The sequence below is a fragment of the Galeopterus variegatus genome, unplaced genomic scaffold (assembly GCF_000696425.1).
Source record: "Galeopterus variegatus unplaced genomic scaffold, G_variegatus-3.0.2 Scaffold3208, whole genome shotgun sequence".
Taxonomy (NCBI): domain Eukaryota; kingdom Metazoa; phylum Chordata; class Mammalia; order Dermoptera; family Cynocephalidae; genus Galeopterus; species Galeopterus variegatus.
The window spans coordinates 161543-182576 of record NW_007729319.1 but is presented as its reverse complement, the minus strand read 5'-3'; the positions used below and the strand labels follow the sequence as shown (position 1 = coordinate 182576).

The following is a 21034-nucleotide window of genomic DNA, read 5'->3' as shown; positions in this document are numbered from 1 at the left end:
TAATTACATGACAGCTGATTAATATTAGCTACAAATAACTGTTAGCAGTTTAAACCACTTGTCACTTTCATTACTATTTTAACCTGACTCTTGACTTTTCTCTCCAAAAAGTGTATGTCTGAATGCCTTTGACTCTCAGAACCTAGTGATTCTTATTTGGGGAGACACAGATTACTAATTACCAATAAGTCTTCTTCCCCTGATTTTAGTCAAACTGAAAGGGAAGGTGGAACTCTGTGGTCTTTGTGTGCTGCTATTACCCTCAAAACCACCAGTAATAGTGATTCAGCAGTGATAGGAAAAGTTTCATATCCTTTTAGGATCCAGTATGCATTAAATTTTCATAACTTATGTAGCTTTGTATAGAGGTGATTGATGTGCTGTACAGTGGCATCAATGAAAGTTTTATATGGTTGTATCTGGTGGTGGCTAATAAAAGTTGAGAATATAAATAAAAGCTCAACTTGGCAGTAGCCATTTTGCAAGCTGCTAGGCTAATGTGGTTCAAGTTTTTTGTCTAGAATAGTAGTTTTTAAACTGAGGCTTTTGGGATCCATTAGTTGTGAAATCATTGTAAAGGTGGTAGCCAGCATTAAAGAAGAAAATTAAATAGAGTTGAAGAGATGAGAAAATAATCAGTGCATCATACATAGTACATGGTATTTATTGTATTGTGAAATGTTTGTTTCTGTTATATGTGTATGTGATGTTTGCTGGATGGAGTAAAATGTATTTTCACTCTGGGTTATAGTGAAAAAGTTTCAAAAGCCACTAACCTAGTTGGCAGTACAGTTCACTTGATTCCTTAGAACTGTTTAAAGTCTAAGAAATTGAATTTTTATTTCAGTTAGGAGAAACCTTTTCTTAAAGAATTGATATGCTTCCTTTTTTTCTGATACTGAGAAGAAAATGTAAAGATTGCGGAAACTAGAAGGCATTTCTCTCTCTTCTGAATTCTCATATCATGTTTTTATTTTGGGGGCACCCATTACTTTATAACAATTATTTATTTTCATATTACGGAAGGTGGGATCTTAATCATATTTGCTTTACAACATTTAGTTATAGTGCCATGCACTTAATAGGTGTTTAGTAAGAATTTGAGTGTTGACTGTTGGGTGATATAGTTGACAAGACAGTTGAGAAGCTAAGGGTTAATGATTAGAACAAAAATGGGGAGAAGAGCTTAAGAAAAAAAGTAAGAATAGAATATAAGAAGATTAAACTGGTATTCAGTTGAGGGGACATTTCAGTGCATTTGTTGCTATAATTTTCTTATTAGTAAAATGCTTCTTTGTTTATCAGATTGGATAAAACTCCAATCCTTATTTAAGGGACTTTTTTTTTTTTTTAAACAGCTGGCTGGTACAGGGATTGAACCCTAAGCCTTGGTGTTATCAGCACCATGCTATAACCAACTGAGTTAACTGGCCAGCCCTCAAAATATGGGAATTTTAAAAAACCTTTACTAAGGTTATAAAACAGTAATAAATTCATATATTCTTTCTTTGTTCTGAATGGATCAAGTTCTATAAAAATTAAAAGTTTTGTAATTATTTGTTTTATTTTGACTAGGCGTTTACAGTCCCTAATTAAAAATATTACACTTAGAAGAACAAAGACAAGCAAAATTAAAGGAAAACCTGTTTTGGAGTTACCAGAACGTAAAGTATTTATTCAGCACATTACGCTTTCAGATGAAGAAAGAAAGATTTATCAGTCTGTGAAAAATGAAGGCAGAGCTACTATTGGAAGGTATTGAGAAAGAAAGCCATATAAGAAAAGAATTTTTGTTTTCTTTCTTTGTTTCCCATGAGCTGAATAGCATTTTTTAGACATGTTAGCAATAAAGTCTGAAGTATACTGAAAGATAATTTGCTTCTGTGATTTACTCTGGTTTTTACAAATTAATAGTTGAGTGAAATGAATGAAATTACAGTATAATTCACCAGGTAAGTTATTCTTTAAGTTAGGAAAAAATTTAAAAGTTTTCATAAAATAGCAAGTTCTGAGTTGCCAGTCAAGAGAACTTGCTTGCTTCTATTTCTGACTTTGTGCCATGGGAGTAGCTAAAAAACATTGAAAAAAGTAGAGAAATGGTTACGGAACCCCAGGAAAAATAGCATGGTAGAATTTGCTTTTCTGTTTTTCATTCTTGTTTTAGACTGACTTCCAGAGAAGAAGAGAACAATTGCATTTTACTCCACTGTTTTAGAACAGGAAATTATTGTTGTTCAGAGGACTTCATAATATTTGACATTTTCATCTCTAGGTATTTTAATGAAGGGACTGTCCTTGCACACTATGCAGATGTCTTGGGTCTTTTGCTTAGATTGCGGCAGATTTGTTGTCATACTCATCTTCTTACAAATGCGGCATCTTCTAGTGATCCCTCAGGTAAGTAAATGTGATTAGTTCATACTATTATACTTGTTAGAGATATTTAAGTCAGAATGAGAAATTTTATGTATGGCCTAAATTTGGTTTGTTATTTTATTCTCTCAAATGGACATTGTTCTTAGTATTCTAGTGATCCCTCAGGTAAGTAAATGTGATTAGTTCATACTATTATACTTGTTAGAGATACTTAAGTCAGAATGAGAAATTTTATGTATGGCCTAAATTTGGTTTGTTATTTTATTCTCTCAAATGGACATTGTTCTTAGTATAAGACTCAACTGGGAATATACTCACGAATTTTTTACCAACAAAATGGAATTACAGACAGTCCCTGACTTCTGATTTTTTGACTTTATGATGGATTTATTGGGATATTAAATGAATTTTTGACTTAAATAGTTTTGACTTACAATGGGTTTATCAGGACATAACTCATCTGTATAATGAGAATTTGTCTATATAATTAGGCCTTTCCAGGATTTCCAGTGATAGATACTCTCAGACAAAAGGTTTGAATTCAAGCTGCCTTTTGTTCTGTGCAAGTGCATGCAGATCATCTTATGATGATGCTTCTATATGAGATATATTATGTGAGTTGGCTATTATTTTGGCTTCTGAGTTTTTCTTAAAATTTCAAGTTTAAACCATGCTTTTTCCTATGACAGAAAAAAGATGAAAGATTACCATACTGGCAAGCAAAATTTTTCTTTACATAAGGTAGATTAACTTGTCTAGTCCTATTACAAATCTTGCTCTGAAATTAATTTTTCAGCCTTTTCTCTAGGAAATGATACACCTGAAGAATTGCAAAAGAAGTTAATAAGGAAGATGAAGTTAATTCTGAGCTCAGGTTCAGATGAAGAATGTGCAATTTGCTTGGATTCTTTAACAGTTCCTGTGATAACACACTGTGCACATGTATTTTGTAAACCCTGTATTTGCCAAGTTATTCAAAATGAGCAGGTTAGTTTTTTGCCCAGGATAGGTTCAGTGTTTGTTGGAGTGGTGCACCTGTCCTTACTTTAATGAAAACCTAAGTGCAGGAGAATAATAGGAGTTTTGCACTTAGACGTAATAAGGAACCTTTTGTGGTTAATGATTCCAGTATTTTAATAGGTGATATATTTCTCATAATCTCTTTTAACATAAAAAGATGTTAATTCTCGAAGGCACTGTTTCACAGTCAGTATCCTAGTTTCACTAACTGTTTAGATCATTGGTGTTTAATGAATAGAATAATAATGTGAGAGACAAAGTAATTTTGAATTTTCTAGTAGCCATATTTTTAAAAAGTAAAAAGCTTGAAGTTAAGTTTAGTAATATATTTTTATTTAACCAAATATCTAGAATATAAAAAGTATTAATGTAATATATTACATGCTCTTTTTTAAAACTAAGTATTCAAAATCTGGTGTTATTGTACATTTATAGCACACCTCAGTTTGGTTTAGCCACATTACAAGGGCTTTACTGCCCCAAGGGACTATTGGCTATTGTATCAAATGAGGTAGGTCTAGATTCTTTTGTGTGGTAGAATTTTTTGGAAGTGGAATAATGCTTTAAGCAGTCCTTCAGTTAGGGTAGAATATATTTTTTAACATTTTTAATTGATATATAACATACATGTAGAAAAAATACACAGATCATGATAGTACAGCTTAGTGAAGTGAATGCATCCATTTACCTAATACCCAGGTCTCCTTGTATCCCCTCCCAGTCATTTTTACACTCTCCCACCTCCCAAAAGGTAATCCTACTGAACTGATTTCTAACATAGTTTTAGTTTCAGAATTTTTTTTTTATTGTAATGGTGTTTGGTATCTAGTTATTTAAAAGATAATGTTACTTTATTAGCAGGTCTTGGTATCAGTGGATACAACAGATGTTCTTTTGAATGAACGTTACAGGATTTAACAGATCTGGATAGCTTTTCAAGCTGTTATAAACTTTATAAGATAATCACTTTATGAGCTATTAAGAAGGAGCTTTTTTTTTTTTTAAAGAATAGTTCCAAATAGTGTGTTATATTGTAGTTAGTTTCAAGAAATTGTTATTCATGATTTCTTTACTTGCGTGAAAATGGTATAATATCTAGTGTTTCAGGCTCTTGCTGCTGCTAGTCAAGGTCACATACTTTTGCTTCCTCCTTTATCCATTCTACTTATCACATTAGAACACTATATGTGTAGAGCTTAACATGTACAGATTTATCTCAAATGGATGCACTTAATAAAAGGTTTAATAAAAAATTATAGCTATAAGAGATACAGAATTTACCGTACATTTAAAAAATTTTAGGCAAGTTTATATTTCTGTTCCTCTGATAAATGTCACTCATACTTTGTTCTTATATAGCCACGTGCTAAATGCCCTTTATGCAGAAATGATATACATGAAGACAATTTATTAGAGTGTCCTCCAGAAGAATTGGCATGTGACAGTGAGAAAAAGTCTAGTATGGAATGGACATCCAGTTCAAAGGTAAAATACGTGTGCAAATATTTGAGTGTTTTACATTTATATAAGGAAATACATGCTCTGTATCAAAACAGTAGTTCTTTTAATCCTGTCATTTGAATATTACGTTATACTCATGGCTTCTGACTTTTTGTTTATTTTTAGTGGTGAATTTGAGAGGAAAGAGAAAGGGTTCAGATTATTATAGTGTTCTTTCAAGTCTTAATTTTTTAAAAAAAGTCTTTAGCATTTTAGGGAAATAACATGATGGGATCTTTCTCTTCATAATAAGACATTTTTGGGACTTATTTTACCAATTGAAAATGGAATCTAATAGATGTCTTAATCTTTTTCAGATTAATGCTCTAATGCATGCATTGATTGACTTAAGAAAGAAGAATCCCAACATAAAAAGTTTAGTTGTTTCTCAGTTTACAACATTCTTGTCTTTAATAGAAACACCACTTAAGTAAGTTCAACAGTGTTTTTCACTTTGAGTAAAAGGATTTTATATAAGTGTATTGATTCAGATAACAAAACAAAACTGTTTAATACTTTACCAGTTTTAGTCAGTTCATTTATCTAAAATAATATTCAGTCACAGTAGAAAGTATTTCCTGGCAACATAGGATTTTACAGATTAAGTCCTGAATTTATTGGAAAAAAAATTGACTGCAGTGCCTAGCATATTAGCAGGTGCTCAATAAATATTTGTTAAAATAAGTGAGTGAAAGCATTGATTGATTGAAAAGATTTGTAATTAACACTTAAAATATAATGAAGTAATCAGGGTTATTTCTACCCCTCATTAGAGCCTCTGGATTTGTATTTACTCGTTTGGATGGTTCCATGGCCCAAAAGAAGAGAGTTGAATCAATTCAGTGTTTCCAAAACACTGAAGCAGGATCTCCAACTATAATGCTTCTGTCATTAAAAGCAGGTGGAGTTGGTTTGAATCTTTCTGCGGCTTCTCGAGTGTTTTTAATGGATCCAGTAAGTACTTTGTAGACCTTTCAGAATGTTATTACTTCCTTCAAAACAAACAAAAAAAGAAACAACTATTCGGTAAATACCTTCATAATTATAATTGATTGTGAAAGTTCATAGGCAAACTTTAGACATAGATAACAATAACTTTAGTTAAGTGTGATTGAGGACTAAGTGCTTTACGTATGTCAGCTGACATCCTCAAGCATCTCTGTGAGGTTGATACCATTATCCCTATTTTATAGATGAGGAAACTGAAGCATGGAAAAGTAACATCACATCTAGTAATATGCAAAACCAGAATCAGAGTCCATGTTCTTTTTTTTTTTTCCTTTTTGTCTTTTTTTACTGACCGGTAATGGGATCGCAACCCTCGGTGTCAAGCCCGTACCGGAGACCGGCAACAGGATCGCAACCCTCGGTGTCGCGTCCGCACCGCGCTCAGCCACTGAGCGGGAACCGGTCTCCACATGGGATCCGAACCCTCGGCGGGAGCGCCACCACGCTCCCAAGCGGCGTACTCTCCAGTGCGCCACCGGGCTGGCCCCAGAGTCCATGTTCTTAAGTACTATTATGTTGTGCTATTCTACTTCTATATACAGAATAGGTCTCTGTTAACTGTAATGCTTTAGGGTAAGTAGTTCATTCAACCAACAAATAATGAGATCATGCCAAGTGTTACAGGCACTGGGAATCTGACTGTAAACAAGATAACGTGGCTGCTGTCATGGTGCTAGTGGTCTCAAGTTTTAATGTACGTAAGAATTAGGTAAAATGCAGTTTGTAACCTCTGTCCTCAGAGACTTAAGAGTTCTTGTATGAGACCCAGGAAGCTGCATTTTTTAACATATTATAGGTGATTGAGGTGCAGGTGGTCCAGGATCACAGTTTGAGAAATAAATATCATTAATAGACGTTCTGGGTAAATTTTAGTGCCTAGTATAGCACAGTCACTTATGGCTGTGCAGTACAGGCCTAGCGGTAGAATGGGAGCTAAAATTTACTCTGAAATTTACTCACCAAGATGTGTGACCTGGAACTACATCCACATAGGAGCTTGTTTTTTTTAAATGCACAAAGGGGCTGTTTGGGCTGAAAAGACCCTGAACTAACTCAATTTCTAATTTGCACTGGGTACTGTATGGGCTAGAGGCAACCATGTGCTATTTCTGTGCATTCACAGATTTAAAATTTGTGGTTTTAGCTTGTTGAAACCCAGAAGATTCATAACATGTAGAAATTTTACTGAGATATAAATTTTAATTTTTCTAGTGAGGCTACCTAGTTGATGCATGTACACGTTTATTACCAAGGCTGCTTTCTTTTCCCTCCTCATCTGAGGGGAACCTTCCCAGTAAGATTACAACCAGAGTCATATTTAGGCATTCATAGGTGAATGTCAAGGATGGCAATGGTCTGTTGTATTTTCTTGCCTTAGTGCTGTGGATGAAGTTTTAAATCTTCGTTAGTTTTAGTATTTTATGATTATTATAAAAAAAGTTCATTATAACTATGTTTCATATCAGCTAACCCAATGATAATCCTAGAAGCTGATTTTTAGAACAAATTCCTAAATTATTTTCTTTCTCTTGCCCATATAGTCTTAGTACTTGATAAGGAAGTGATTGTTAATATCAAAATAGAATAATTTGTATTATGAAGTTGATCAGAGACTAAGCTCTTCAATAGTTATAGTTTAAAAAAACTTATAGAATGTTTTAGCAGTTTTATAGTAAGTTGATTGTTTTTCATTGAACATGTCAAACTTTCCAATGTTTCTAATTTAAATGTCAGGTCCAGAAAAATAAGAATTCAGTCAAAAAAATTTGCTCATGTAATTTTTTTTTTTACTTTTTCATGGAGCATTGTATGAGAGGGTGATGTTTTGATGTCCATTATGAGCTTCTCATGAAACTAATTGCTTCCTTAATCACTCTATGTGAGCATGGGAACTATCAGTTTTATACTCATATTATCACAAGATAAATTGGATATCTGGTAGTCATACTAGGTGTCTATTGCCAGCTTGTCATTAGGCTCCTGGTTAAAATACAGGCAACAGAAAGAAACATTTACTTGGTCTCTTGGTATAATGATTTTAAAATGTGTCTAATTGTGAAATACAAAATATTCACAAAAGATATCTGTCAGTTTTAGAAAACTAAAAGCTTAAATATATTCTTAAGTCTAACGTCCGTACTGAAAACCCAAAACTCAAATTACAGCAAGCTAATAGCAAAACCTTCTCTCCCTAGATTCCAAGGGAACTTAAAAAAGAAGAAAATAAGTTAGCCTAAGTATAAATCACACTAAAACCTGTCATGTACATATGCATCTGTGATTTTATTTCTATATTCAACTGGTAACACTGTGCGTTGTAAATATTACTTTTCCCCAAAATACCATTTTCACCTTCAAGAATCATTCAGTAGTTTACATTTAAATTTAATGATCCTTATCTCAACAATTTATGATATTATTTATTAACCACTTGACTATTATCTTTCTAGACTAAAGAACTCTATCTTTTTGGTTATTCTTCGCTTTTCATTGCTTCATCACTTTATTCTTCAGCTTAAGACAGTTCTCATGATAATGTCTAAATTAGCTAATGTTTCTTTTTTTTTTTAGCTCAGTTTTGAAGTCGAATTGATTTCAAATACAGATACAGAAAATTATATCAACAGGGTCTTAAACAATTTTCAGAACTTCTGACTACTCTGAAACCGTTTTTTGTCTTTATTTCATGAATGGAGGAAAATAAAAGTAAAGAACCAAAGACCAGCAAAAGAGGAGAAAACTTTTTCAGAAATGGGCCCAAGAATTGCATATCTTTTCTGATGTAAATTAAGTCATTTAAGAGGATGTGTAAACTTTTTTCCTCTTAAGTATTCATAGATTCACTTTAAAGTGAAAAAACCAAAACAAAAAACAACAAATTGATTAACAAATATGAGGGGTCTGCAAAAGCTCATGGAAGGATTTGTATTATCTTTTCATTTCATGTTTCCACAGACTTTTTGAAGTACTCTTGTACTTATATTGGGTGGTGACACATATGTCTGGCCCTGTGTTAGGTACTAGAAGCAGTGAAGTGACAAGAATACTTATCATAGTGACTGGAGAGAAGGATTTTTTCCCCCTGTACATTTGTAATGTCCGTAATATGAATTCAGTCACCAGTCAGAAAAAGATGAATGAATAATACTGAAATGAAAGGGCTAATGCAGAGCACTCACAGATCAAGGCAGTAATAAAGCAACCCGTGTTCTTGTTAGGCTTGGAATCCTGCTGCTGAAGATCAGTGTTTTGACAGATGCCATAGACTTGGCCAGAAGCAAGAAGTTATCATTACAAAAGTGAGTTTTTAAACCATTTATTTAAAGATTAGGTTGATATGGTTGTTTAAATTATACAAGTAATGCATGAATATATTGTAATGATTGAAGTAGAATTATTCAGACAATATAAAAGTCACCTTTTTTCCTCCTCCATCAGTAGTTTAACATATGCTGTTAAAGGGCTCTTTTTCTATAGGTACATAATTCACATGTATGTATACTTCTCTCCTTACAAAAATGTCTCTTAAAGATAAATGGGATTACACTTTATTATTCTGAAGCATTTTTTTTCCTTAAAAGTATACATTTTAGACTACAAGTACATTTAGATCAACTTTTTTTTTATTGTGGTAAAATAAACAATATTTATCATTTTAGCCATTTTTTGTTCTTTTTTGTTTTTTGTTTTTGGCAGCTGGCCGTTGTGGGAATCTAAACCTATCACCGTGGTGTTACCAGCACTATGCTCTAACCAAGTGAGCTAACTGGCCAGCCCCCCTTCTTAGCCGTTTTTAAGTGTGCAGTTCAGTTGCATTAAGTACATTCACACTGTTGTGCAGCCATCACCATCATCTATCTCCAGAACTCTTTCATCATCTCAAACTGAAATGCTGTACCCATGAAACAATTATTCCCCACTTCTCCCTCCCTCCAGCCCAACAGCCACCATTCCTTCTGTCTCTGAATTTGACTACTCCACAAACCCATTCTTTTTAACACTTGCATATAGATACATCATAATTTATTTAACCAGTCCAATTTTTTGCTAATAAAAACAGTGCCATAATGAACATTATAGTACATATATCTTGGTGCATATATACAAGTATTTCTTTAGCATAAAAAAACTAGAATTTTAAATTTAGGATTTTTATTAGAGAATATCAAGTTGCTTTCAAAATAGACTTTATAATGTATGAAAGTGATGTAAATTTATGCTTATGTGATGATTTTAAAAAAGTACCCTTCTAGTTTGCATTTACCTAAGACCTTGAGCATAGTTCATGTCTGTTGTTCATCAGTGGTTTTTTTCTGTGAATTGCTTGTTTACATATTTTGCCCAGTTTTCATACTTACAGTACAAATATAGTTTTCTAGTATAAAGGACTCCTTTATACATTCTGATTTTAAATCTTTTTTTTGTTATGTAAGTTAGAAATGGTTGATTCCAGGCTTTTGCTCTCTTGCTTGTCTTTAAACTTTATGAGCTTTTGGTTATGGAAAGAAATTTTTATGACTTAAAATGTGTCAGCCTTTTTTATAGCTTCTATGTTTTAAGGTTTTGCTTAGGACACAAGGCTTTATCTTCATATTTTTAAAACTATTCTACTTCTGATTCTTTTGGAAGATTTTATTTTGTGTTTTGTTTTATGATTTGTGATATGGAAGAACTATTGTTTTGTCACCTTTTTTTTTTTTTTTGAAAAGTCTATCCTTTTTTCCTACTAATGTGAAATGTCACTTGTATTATAAATATTCAATATATGTATCACATGGGTCTCTTTCTAGACTATTTTGTTCCAATGAACTCTTTTCTTGTTCTCAGGACAATATTAATCTTATAATAACTATGGGTTTATAAATTATTTTGATATCTGATAGGGAAAAGTATTATTACCCTTTTTGAAAATTGTATTGGTTGTTACTATTATTACTTTGGAACTTAACTTTGGATTTAGGTTATCAAATCCCATTTAAGAAATCTTGTTTGCGATTTATTGAATTTATGATTACTTTGAGAACTGTCTTCTTTAAGGAATATTTCCATACAGGAACACAGATAGTACCTCTCCATTTATTTAGAGCTCTTATGTATTTCAGTAAAGTTTTATAGTAAAACTTCTTTAGTTATTGCAGTACCTGGGCCTTCTTATGCAGTGTTGAATAGTGGTAGTGATACCAGTCATTCTTAACTTGTTCCTATTTTTTTGGCAATACTTTTATTGCTTTACATTATGTTGTTCTTGGTAAGTTTTTAATAGATATTCTTAATAAGGTTGAGGACATTTATTCCTAAGTTAATGAGGATTTTTCTTAAATCAAGGTGTTTTAATCAGGAATAAATGTTGAATTTTTAAAATGCTTCTAAAGCATCTGTTGAGATTATCACATTTTTTTCTCTTTTATTTGTTAATGTTATGAATTATATTGGATAAAAACTAATTCTTACATTTCTGGGAATTTCTCATTTGGCTTTAATATAATGCTAAAGTCATTTTCCCAAAGTTGCCCTATATAGTTTGCTTTTTTTGTGCCGTTCTTAACTGGGCATTGGGTTAATGTAACTTCTGTCCTACAGCATATTCTTTACATAAGAAAACCATGTTTGTGACAAAGGAAAGCAGTGCCGAGCTGTCGTTATAATATCATGTTCTAAATATTTTCACTGTGTATTGAGAAAGAGGATCTAAATGGTTCCTAATAGATTATTATTGAACATTCTTGAAAACTATGGAATACTTATAAGAATATAGATTCTTTTATAGTAGACCAACATTCTCACTATCTCAAAATTTCATTTTTTCTGTTTCTTATTGGGCAATGTTGTTAGCATATTTATCCATCATGTTGCTAATAGTTCATTTAGTTTTCTTAGTAAGGCTTTTTTTTTTTAATTGAAGATTTTCAATATTGTAACCTAAAAAGTACTTAACAAATTAAAAATTTTTTTTTTCTTTTTAAAGTTCATTGTGAAGGATTCTGTTGAAGAAAACATGCTGAAAATACAAAACACAAAGAGAGAACTTGCAGCTGGAGCCTTTGGAACTAAAAAAACAAATGCTAATGATACGAAACAAGCTAAAATTAATGAAATCAGAACTTTAATTGATTTATAATTTGTGGGATTTTAGTAAGGTCAGTTTGATCAGATACATAAGTTTTGGAAATAAAAGTAGTTTTAGAAGTGAGAGCTAGAGAGTATCTTCTAAAAGGGGCATATTTTATATTACTGAAGAGGTATTACCGATGCAGTCTCTTCTATATATGAACCTATTTTTAATGATACTACAGATAGCAATAAGTTTGGTAATATACTGTGGCCTAAGATAATTTTTTGAGAAAAAAAGTTACTATTCAACTGTTCATAGTGTCAATGCTGAGTATTTTTCATGTATCTTCCAAGTACTCAGCTTTTTCATATTTCAAATATGGTCAAACTTTATGCTTTTGACCAGTTAGTTAGTTATTTTCTGTGTTGGACACGTTCAGTTATTCACCAAAGCCTCTGATTTGTGGATACAGTGGATTCACATTCCTTGTAAACAATTAATATATATATATACAGACTATACAAGAGGTTGATTTTTGTTGGACTTTCGAAAACCATATTTACATTCCAGAACCAAACCTTACATGAGAGACCAAAGTCCAGGTTATTAGCAAGTTACTTGACTTTTTTTTTTTTTTACTTTACAGCTTCATTGGATATATAATTCAGATAAGTGACTTAACATTTGATGTTTATGAAAAAATTAGGGACTGTGTTAGAGCACTATTTTCTCCATTTTAGTCATGTATTATACTCATTGTTTAAATGTAACTTAATGTGTGTGTAGGGTGTAAATCCTAAGCAGTCTGTGGGGGTGAGAGGAAACCAATTCTACTCAATTTGGTTTGAATATTTAAATTATGGTATTGCTAAATAGATATTTCTATAAATAGATAACTTTTATTTATGTAGGTTTTTTTTGGAAATAACTTTATAAATTTTTATAATTCAGAAGACTACTATATGTGAGAGGCATGATATCTGGATGGAAGTTGGGCTGGATGACCTCCAAAGTCCTTTCAACTCTTAAAGACATCTTAATCTTGAATGTAAAAATTTCATTGTTATGTGTGTTTTGGAATTTGATTTTGGAACTTATGTAATTCATCCTTACATCTGTCTCTAGAATTATAGTCATCTTTTTCTTATATTTTTGTTAATATTCAAACTCTCAGTAGTTGCCACAAAATTCTGTATGACTCTGAGTCATATTTAAAACAACTAGAAATTTAGCAATCAGGTTAGATAGTCAGTGGTTTTATTTCCTTAAGAAAAAAATTTTTTTTTGATCCAAAGAAAGAGGAGATTAATCACTGTAACAAGAGAAACTTCGTGTTTGATAATACAGACTTAAGAACACCTTAAATTTTACTTAAAGTATTAGAAGTGACTTGAATGAAAGATCAGAGCATATTGGAGTCAATATTGTGATACAGAGCACACAAGTAAGGTATGTGCCAAATTTCTCACCAGCTAAGTCCTCCCCTCCCTATGCCCTGGCTTTTGCTCCAAGGGAACAGTGGATTAGCCAGCAAAAATCTTCCCAGTCCCTTTTCTTTGGAGTAGCAGGTGAGGCAGAGGGTTGATTTTCATCAAGACCAAGACATTTCTGCAGGGACCCATCATAATTTGAGGTGGGTCCGCTAGCATTAGGAACAGTAGGGAAGTTCTTTACCTTGTAGGTGTAGCATTACACAAAGAATGAGGTTGATCAGAATCTCATGAAAATGTGGTATATGGGTTCTCTATATACCAACACTCCATTGAGATTATAAACAGAGTTTTTGGCAAAATATACAATCCACTCTTGCTTACAAAGGCAAAGCTTTACAAACTCACTGTAAAGGTGAAGACAGCTTGTTTCTTTACCCAGACATTTACAGAGTTGTGTTTTAAAACACATTCATAAAATGATGTTTGGCAAATCACTTAAAAAATACCTTTGTTTTTATACAGTTCAATTAAATGGTGTTAAATAGAAAAATTTGATTTGTCCTGAGAAAATATGAGTATAAACCACTGGAATGAAAACTTCACATTATGCTATGCTATTGTTTTATAATTATGTAGAATAATAGCTTTAGAAATATATTGAAGACGTATTACTGCTTGTGGTTCAAACTGAATTTTGTGTTTCAAACTGGATATAGTTTTAAATTTAAAATCAATAAAAATTCAAAAATTTAGTAGCTTCCTCAGTGCCATAATTTTAATGATGCTCTTCAAAGAAAATAAATCACTAAATCTCACATTTCTGTGGAAATGTTTGTATTTCATTGACAGTACACAAAAACATACTATAACTGAGAGTTACTCATATTGCCACCTTTATTATTTTGCTCAGTTTAACTGGTTGAATTTCTTGTAAAGTTATATATTTAAAGTTTATTTTAAATACCTTGATCTAAAACATTGGTTCCAATTTCATTATTGTAAGAAAAAAGGAGTTGTGATAATACCTATATATTATCAGCACTCTGGATCAACGTAGATTTTGCCCTTAAAATTGCAGCTCTAGGACTGGAAATTGTTCATCAAGGAAATGATCCTGTGTAGTTTATTACCAATGAGTATTAATGAAGTTATCCTCGGGCAGTGTAAGCTTTGTGTTGGGGAATGTCAAAAATTTTGGTGTGTTTTTCCTCATTTTATTTATAGTACTTGCTAAGTTTTATTCATTAACATTTAGATGAGATTCATTAGAAAGATGAGAACGGATTTGATGTTGGCTCATACTGAACTCAAATATTTAACCTTAAGTTCTTAACGCATTTAAATTATTTGCAAAAGGTATAATACAAAAGGGAAATACAATGTAAGGATAACTAAGATAAACATTCACTTTATGCATGAATCAGAGACCTTGATCAAGCGTGGAACTAATCCCCAAAGGCATGGATTTGACCTTTGCGTGGGCAGGTCTGTCTTAAGGCTAGTGGCTTCATGCCCACCACTGTTCACAAGAGGATAAAAAGGTAAAGATATCACCTCTGCAAATACATACCTTGTAATTTGAGTTATTGTTGCTTTTTTATACATCTAAGTAACCCTTGGTATTTTGGGCTCCCTAGAAATGATTTTGCAGTATAATTGTGCAGCTTTGCATGGAAAAGTAAAGTTAATACTTCACCTTAATTAACACATATCCTTAAAAGATCAGGGACGGGAAAGAAGTCTGTTGGCCCAGTTCAGTGACTTCCCAGCCACATAACTTGACACCCTAATGCACATTATATGTTATTTTCTATTGTAAACTTGTCACTATTTCTGATTCCAAAAGTTAATAGCCTTCACTATATGCTTATTTAAACTTTAAAAATTATGTAATAAACCTTTTCACTTTAGAGGTCTCTTTTGCTACTGTGTAAAAAATAGGAAATAAAAGATAATACAAAAAAATATAAGTGATACAATGTTTGGTTCCCCCCCCCCCCAATTTGTGGCTTTTACGTATTTTCTCAATTAATAAAAAATCTTTGAATCTTGTGACTAATACATTCAATGATTTGGATTGCATATTGCATGGCCACAAAAATAAGGTAGTTATTTATCTGATGACTAGGTTTCCGGTCATCTCAGCCAGGGACCCAGAAGCCAAAAAGGCTTCTAATTGAAATTATTTTGAGAGGTCTTTATACCACAACACCAGACATATGGATGAACTTCAATAAATCTTTGGTAAATCTTTCATGTGCTTAAAGATCATAGCAACTCATTCTCTACCAGTTCAAATAACTTAAGTTTTATCTTCAGAGCCCATTTAATATTTAATAATTTTAGGTAAATCTTCAGGTTCTTGAGCTTTTGTGGTAGCTGCAAGCCTCCAAGGTGGCTCCCAACCATTCTTGCTTCCAGATATCCATACCCCTGTACTCATTCACAGCCATGGTGAATAGGGATGACCCATTATTGTAGAAATGAAGGAGGGGGACCTTGAAGGCTAGGTCCCAAAAGCCATTGCAGCTTCTATCCAATTAAACCTCTAAAATTTCCTGTCATAGCCCACTCTCCTGTTTTCTTTACTAGAATCATTTTTGATTACTCACATTTTAGTTTTAAAAGGTTGTTTTTGGATCCTACCCTTCCCTAGCTTGCTATCCCTTGTAACCTAAAAACATCTTTAAATTTAATAAATATGCTTCATACTTCCATTTTATCATTTTAAATCATAAATAAAAACACTAGAAGGCACTGGGTCCAGTACTGATTCTCAGTCTTGAAAGTATTGAGTGTGTTCAGAGACTGACAATGAACCTATGATGATTTTAAGGTTAAAATATTTTAAATACCTGAATACCCACTTAATGTGGAGATCCAGCATGGGTGACTAGATAGATTTGTTCTCATTTTCCTCCATCTGTCAGATCCATCACCATTATTAAAGAACATTAGATTTAAATTTCTTGGATACCAATTTTCAAGGCATGTATACCAGTATCAAGCTTTACACTATTTTTTAAAGTTGACAAATTCCAAAAATTATGGAAAATTCCTTAATACATTTTTTCAAGGGTGGTTGGGTAGAAATTGTTAATTTAATTGAACAATAAAGATATGGCAATATGTCTTTATTTTTCACACAGGGTACCACTGCAGGTAGCCATCAGAGAACACAGTGCTATTTTCAAATATATAGAACTGAACAAAAGCATTTTAGCATGCTGCCTTACTATACATAGAAAACTGGTGAACATCTTCAGACACAAAACAAGGAAATAAAATGGGTTTATGCCATTTGTTGATATGTTTATGACCCAGCAGTATTAATATGGGCTATCTTTCCCTGAAAGTAGAATTACATTCACTCTGGCAGCCTCTGGGCAATTCTAAAATGCAGGTGAAGGGAAAAACAAGCAAGCAAGGGACAAATGCCATGTTCTGTTCTGAAAGGAGACTGATTTGGAGCCTGGCTCTGCACATTTTAAGAGTTGATATAGCCATCTAAATAGCTTAATATTAAGTTTTCCTTATCATGTAAGCTGGCAATCAGCATAATTATTTCTGAAACATTGGCTATATGAGACGGGTTAAAGAGCAGAACACTGTCCATATAACAAAACTGCTACTTTACAACTTTTGCCCAGTTCTCACCTGTTGTCCTGAAAAAATCCCTCATCTGATGAGTTTTAGCAAAAGCCTCTAGCAACTGTAACAGACTTTTCTCAACCCAGCTCTAGGTACTAAGGATCAGGAACAAGTGCCTGTAAAGTGGATGTGTCCTCGGGAAAATGGCAGTGTTTCTACTGGAGGTAAGTATCGAGTTTCCTCTTGATGTTGTCAAAGGAGTCTGCTCCCATGTAATCAGCCTGGCCCTGCTCCCACCGCTCCTTCCGTTCTTCTGAGGATACAAAAGGCTGTGCTGCAGCTGGGATCTCCCCGAGGGACAAGTGTGACACAGCTCCTGAGACTCTGCTCCCATGTAATCAGCCTGGCCCTGCTCCCACCGCTCCTTCCGTTCTTCTGAGGATACGAAAGGCTGTGCTGCAGCTGGGATCTCCCCGAGGGACAAGTGTGACACAGCTCCTGAGACGTCTTCCTAGAAAGGAGCGCATAATCAGAGACTCCTTGAGAGCTGAAAATCAGATCACTTTAAGAATGCAACAAATTGAAGAAGGTGGGAAAAGCCAGGATGAATTATCATGCAAAATAACAAGAACTGAAAAGTATTACATAAAACAAACAAAAAAAGACACAAAAATATAAAGGTCATATGACTATATGACTTTTTTTTTTCCTAACAAAATGAAGACTTCTTGACTTAGTGAAAACATTGGGAGAACAAAGTAATTAGGGTTAATGTTTAAGTTCTGCATACCTTTCTACAGAAGCCACAAGAGAAAGCCAGTGTATAGACCAAGTCTGAAAGCTGCAAACAGTTCATCAGAAAGTGTAAGATGGATGGATAAGGGAGCACAGGTCTTATGATAAATTCTCAATCTGTGTGGGCTCAGAAAGGTTGAGAACTTAAACAGAACAATACCTCAGAGGCTACCCTTTGGAAATAACCAGAGAGCCACAACACATACGCAAATTGTCACGTTACAAGAAGGAAAGCTAAATGGTTTTGAGACTAGGGACCCATCTTTTCTGCCTGTTCAAGCTTTCATTTGGATTACCGAGTAGCATATATTCTTGTAGCTTCTGTTAATTTGTTTAGTTAGGAACAACTGTTTCAATTCCCACCTTCATCTTGTCTTGGTTCATAATTCTCAGCCCTTGTGTTGCAGAACAGGGTGAATGTACAGCAAATAGAGAAAACTTACTCTACGTTAAATTTGATTCTCATTACATGTAGATAGGCAGTAGAAAGGTAATCAACTTCAAATGTACTATAAAAGAGTACCAATGCTATTCTTCAAGAAGATCTAATATGAGAAGATACTGGAAATCTTAGCAGAGAAAAAGGAAAGCGAATGAACAGGTATTGCAGAAAATGGTAGAAAAAAATTTTGACCACCTGTTTTTGTTGCTATGTATATGTAAGGGAATATATATGTATTTAAATATACTGGAACTCTGAGGTGTTTGGGTATAGGATTGTGTTATAGCTGAGGCAAAATAAGGAAGTCCTTCTACTGGATTAGTCTTGCCTTCCCCTTGCAACAGGAATGACATAGGGAAGCTCTTCCAGAGTCTCCTACTTTATAACATGGGTGCTGTGAATTTACAGTGAACTTTCCTAGGAGAGAGGCCCTTGAGGTCAAGCCAACTATACTGGATCCACCTTAAAATTGTTCAGCATTTAAAGTGTAACTCTCCCTTCCCTCATCATATAAAGGGCTATACTTAATTCTGGGCTGTAGAGGAACACCTTAAGATCCATCTCAAATTTTCATAAAGATAATAGTCTCAGACCTGGATTTTGAGTCCCAGTTCTGCTACTAATTAGCCTGTTACAAAATGATGACAAGTTATGTAACTTCTTAAAGCCTCAGTTAATTTATGTATAAAAAGATATTAATAATAGCACACACTTGATAGAGTGGTTGTAAGGATTATATAAGAATATCTAACTTTTATTAAGCACTTACTATGTGCCAGGCACTGTTCCAAATACTGTACAAGTATTATTTCATGATCCATAAAAAGCACTTAAGAGTGCAACTGTTAGTTGTTTCTTCCTTTGTCCTTTATTTTGATAGAAATGCTAATAAGTGAAATGGCTAAAATCTGCCATAGAAAAGAGAAGAATTTCTTATATTATTATCTCTTATAGCCAGGTAATTAACTGATTACCTGATTATAATTCACCCATTCAGTTCTATTCTTTATATCTTAATATGTAACATAACAGTTTAACTCCTCATCCTCTTCTAATTCTTCCAAAAGAACAAACCTCAGAGGAGGACTTTTAAGTCAGAAAAGATGCTAAAGAGAATTGTTATTGTAAATTTTAATGCGTCATCTCCCTCCTACAAAGAAATTTCTTTTTCAAGATACTATATAACCATATGAGTACAAACACAGGAAATCAAAATAATCATAGAAAATTATTTGTTGTATGTTCATGTTGTGATTTTCTTCTAAACAGATGGCAAATATAAAAGATATATTTAAATGTTTGCAGTTTCTGAAATATTAAGTGGGGTGTCCTTTATTTTTATAGACCACTATTTTGGGAATAATCTCAGAATCTTTTCATAGGACAATGGGCTAAGAATTTTATAGTTACAATGTATGGATGTACTGTATATAAAAAAACTCTAAAAACCTTTCTTATACTCTCAGATCTGATGAAATTTGCCACACAATCTACTTCTGCTACTTCTTTGCTGGTAATATTTCGCCCCTCTAAGATGGTCATTGTTTTCTTTCCACAAAATCTTATTTATCTCTTTGCTTAAAATACCACTAAATATTCCCCATTTCCATTGATATAACAAGTTCTTTAACATCCAGTGTTAGTACCTGAAAGAAAAAAAACCAAAAACTGAACCTACCACAGTTATGTATGAGCAGGTATCTTTGACAAGGCCAAACTGTTGAAGCAGAGGTAAAACGCTGGTGGTAAAGATGTCCCACCACAGGTTGAGAAACTCTGGATGAGTTATGGTGGGATCATGGGACTCACTTTTGACACTTTTTGTTTTGGGATTATAAGTAAAATTCCATGGTTTGATTCGTCCCAGGAAATGCACAACTTTGGCATTTGCACCAAACCTGCCAAGTGAACACAAGTCGACACAGTTAATGGATTCTAAGCACTGACAAAAAGATAAGCAGCACTTTGTTCTGGAGCCTCAACAGTGTACCTTCTATCCTGCGGTAGTGTTTGGAAAAGTAATTGACCTCACTGTGAAATTGTGAGATAGATACTTTTTCAATTATTCAATTGTGTGTTAATTACACATAAAAATGCAAAAGTAGTAGTGGTTCAGTGCTACAACCAAAGTGCCAATCGATTACAGACAGGAAAGGCACAACCTCTTTAAAACATTTGGTATTACCTAGCAAGGTTGAAAATGCTCATGCTCTACAACCCAGAAGCTCAACTCCTAGGCATATACCCTAAAGAAACTCTTGCACATGTGCAAGAGGAAACATAATCAAAATGTTCACAGCAGCAGCATTGCTTGAAATAGTCATAAATTGGAAACAACCCAAATGTCCATATGTTAGATTATTGTTCAGTAAGTATATGCTTCTTCTCCCAGGCCCCACAGGGGAGTACACTTTCCCATCTGATGTTGGACGTGGTCATAAGGCTTGATATGGCCTGTGGAATGTAGGCAGAAGTGACAGTGTGCCTTATAGAGGCGCTGCTAATTTCTGTTCACTATGAGAAGTTAAAACTTCTGCCCGAAGAACACGCCTTGAGTATCCTGCTGGTTCCAGAAGAATGAGAACGTTGGGATAGATCTGGCTCACACCCGTGGCCTGGCTCCAAACCCAGATGAGATTATCAGAGCTGTCCCAGCTGACCACCAAGATATAAGTAGGAAACAAAAGAGTACTTCAAAAAGTTTGTGGAAAAATAGAATTAAAAGATAATATAAATCTTTCCATGAACTTTTTGAAGACCCCCTCGTACTTGCTTACTGTCAAATATCGCTGAGCTTTTATATAATTATATATCCAT

General features: G+C 33.5%; 2 protein-coding genes across 7 annotated transcripts in view; one reads left to right on the top strand and one right to left on the bottom strand.

The window, feature by feature from the left end:
- The window catches only part of HLTF (helicase-like transcription factor), a 49723-nt gene extending 35519 nt beyond the window's left edge, over positions 1-14204 (top strand). For 2 of the 4 annotated variants that reach the window (XM_008584290.1, XM_008584291.1), the window contains exons 18-25: positions 1576-1755; positions 2273-2397; positions 3185-3363; positions 4756-4881; positions 5214-5326; positions 5670-5850; positions 9123-9203; positions 11870-14204. In XM_008584290.1, the coding sequence (XP_008582512.1) occupies positions 1576-1755; positions 2273-2397; positions 3185-3363; positions 4756-4881; positions 5214-5326; positions 5670-5850; positions 9123-9203; positions 11870-12022 (1138 nt within the window). In that variant the 3' untranslated portion in view covers positions 12023-14204. Of the gene's footprint in view, positions 1-1575; positions 1756-2272; positions 2398-3172; positions 3364-4755; positions 4882-5213; positions 5327-5669; positions 5851-9122; positions 9204-9600; positions 9692-11869 lie in introns of those variants that run through there. The other 2 variants (XM_008584289.1, XM_008584292.1) reach the window with 2 other exon arrangements.
- Positions 14205-16508: 2304 nt separating this feature from the next.
- The window catches only part of GYG1 (glycogenin 1), a 36400-nt gene continuing 31874 nt past the window's right edge, over positions 16509-21034 (bottom strand). For 2 of the 3 annotated variants that reach the window (XM_008584287.1, XM_008584286.1), the window contains 4 exons: positions 19896-20115; positions 17771-17821; positions 17375-17491; positions 16509-17252 (listed from right to left, as the gene is read on the bottom strand). In XM_008584287.1, coding sequence (XP_008582509.1) covers positions 17196-17252; positions 17375-17491; positions 17771-17821; positions 19896-20115 — 445 coding nt within the window. In that variant the 3' untranslated portion in view covers positions 16509-17195. The remainder of the gene's footprint in view (positions 17253-17374; positions 17492-17770; positions 17822-19895; positions 20116-21034) is intronic. The other variant, XM_008584288.1, reaches the window with a different exon arrangement.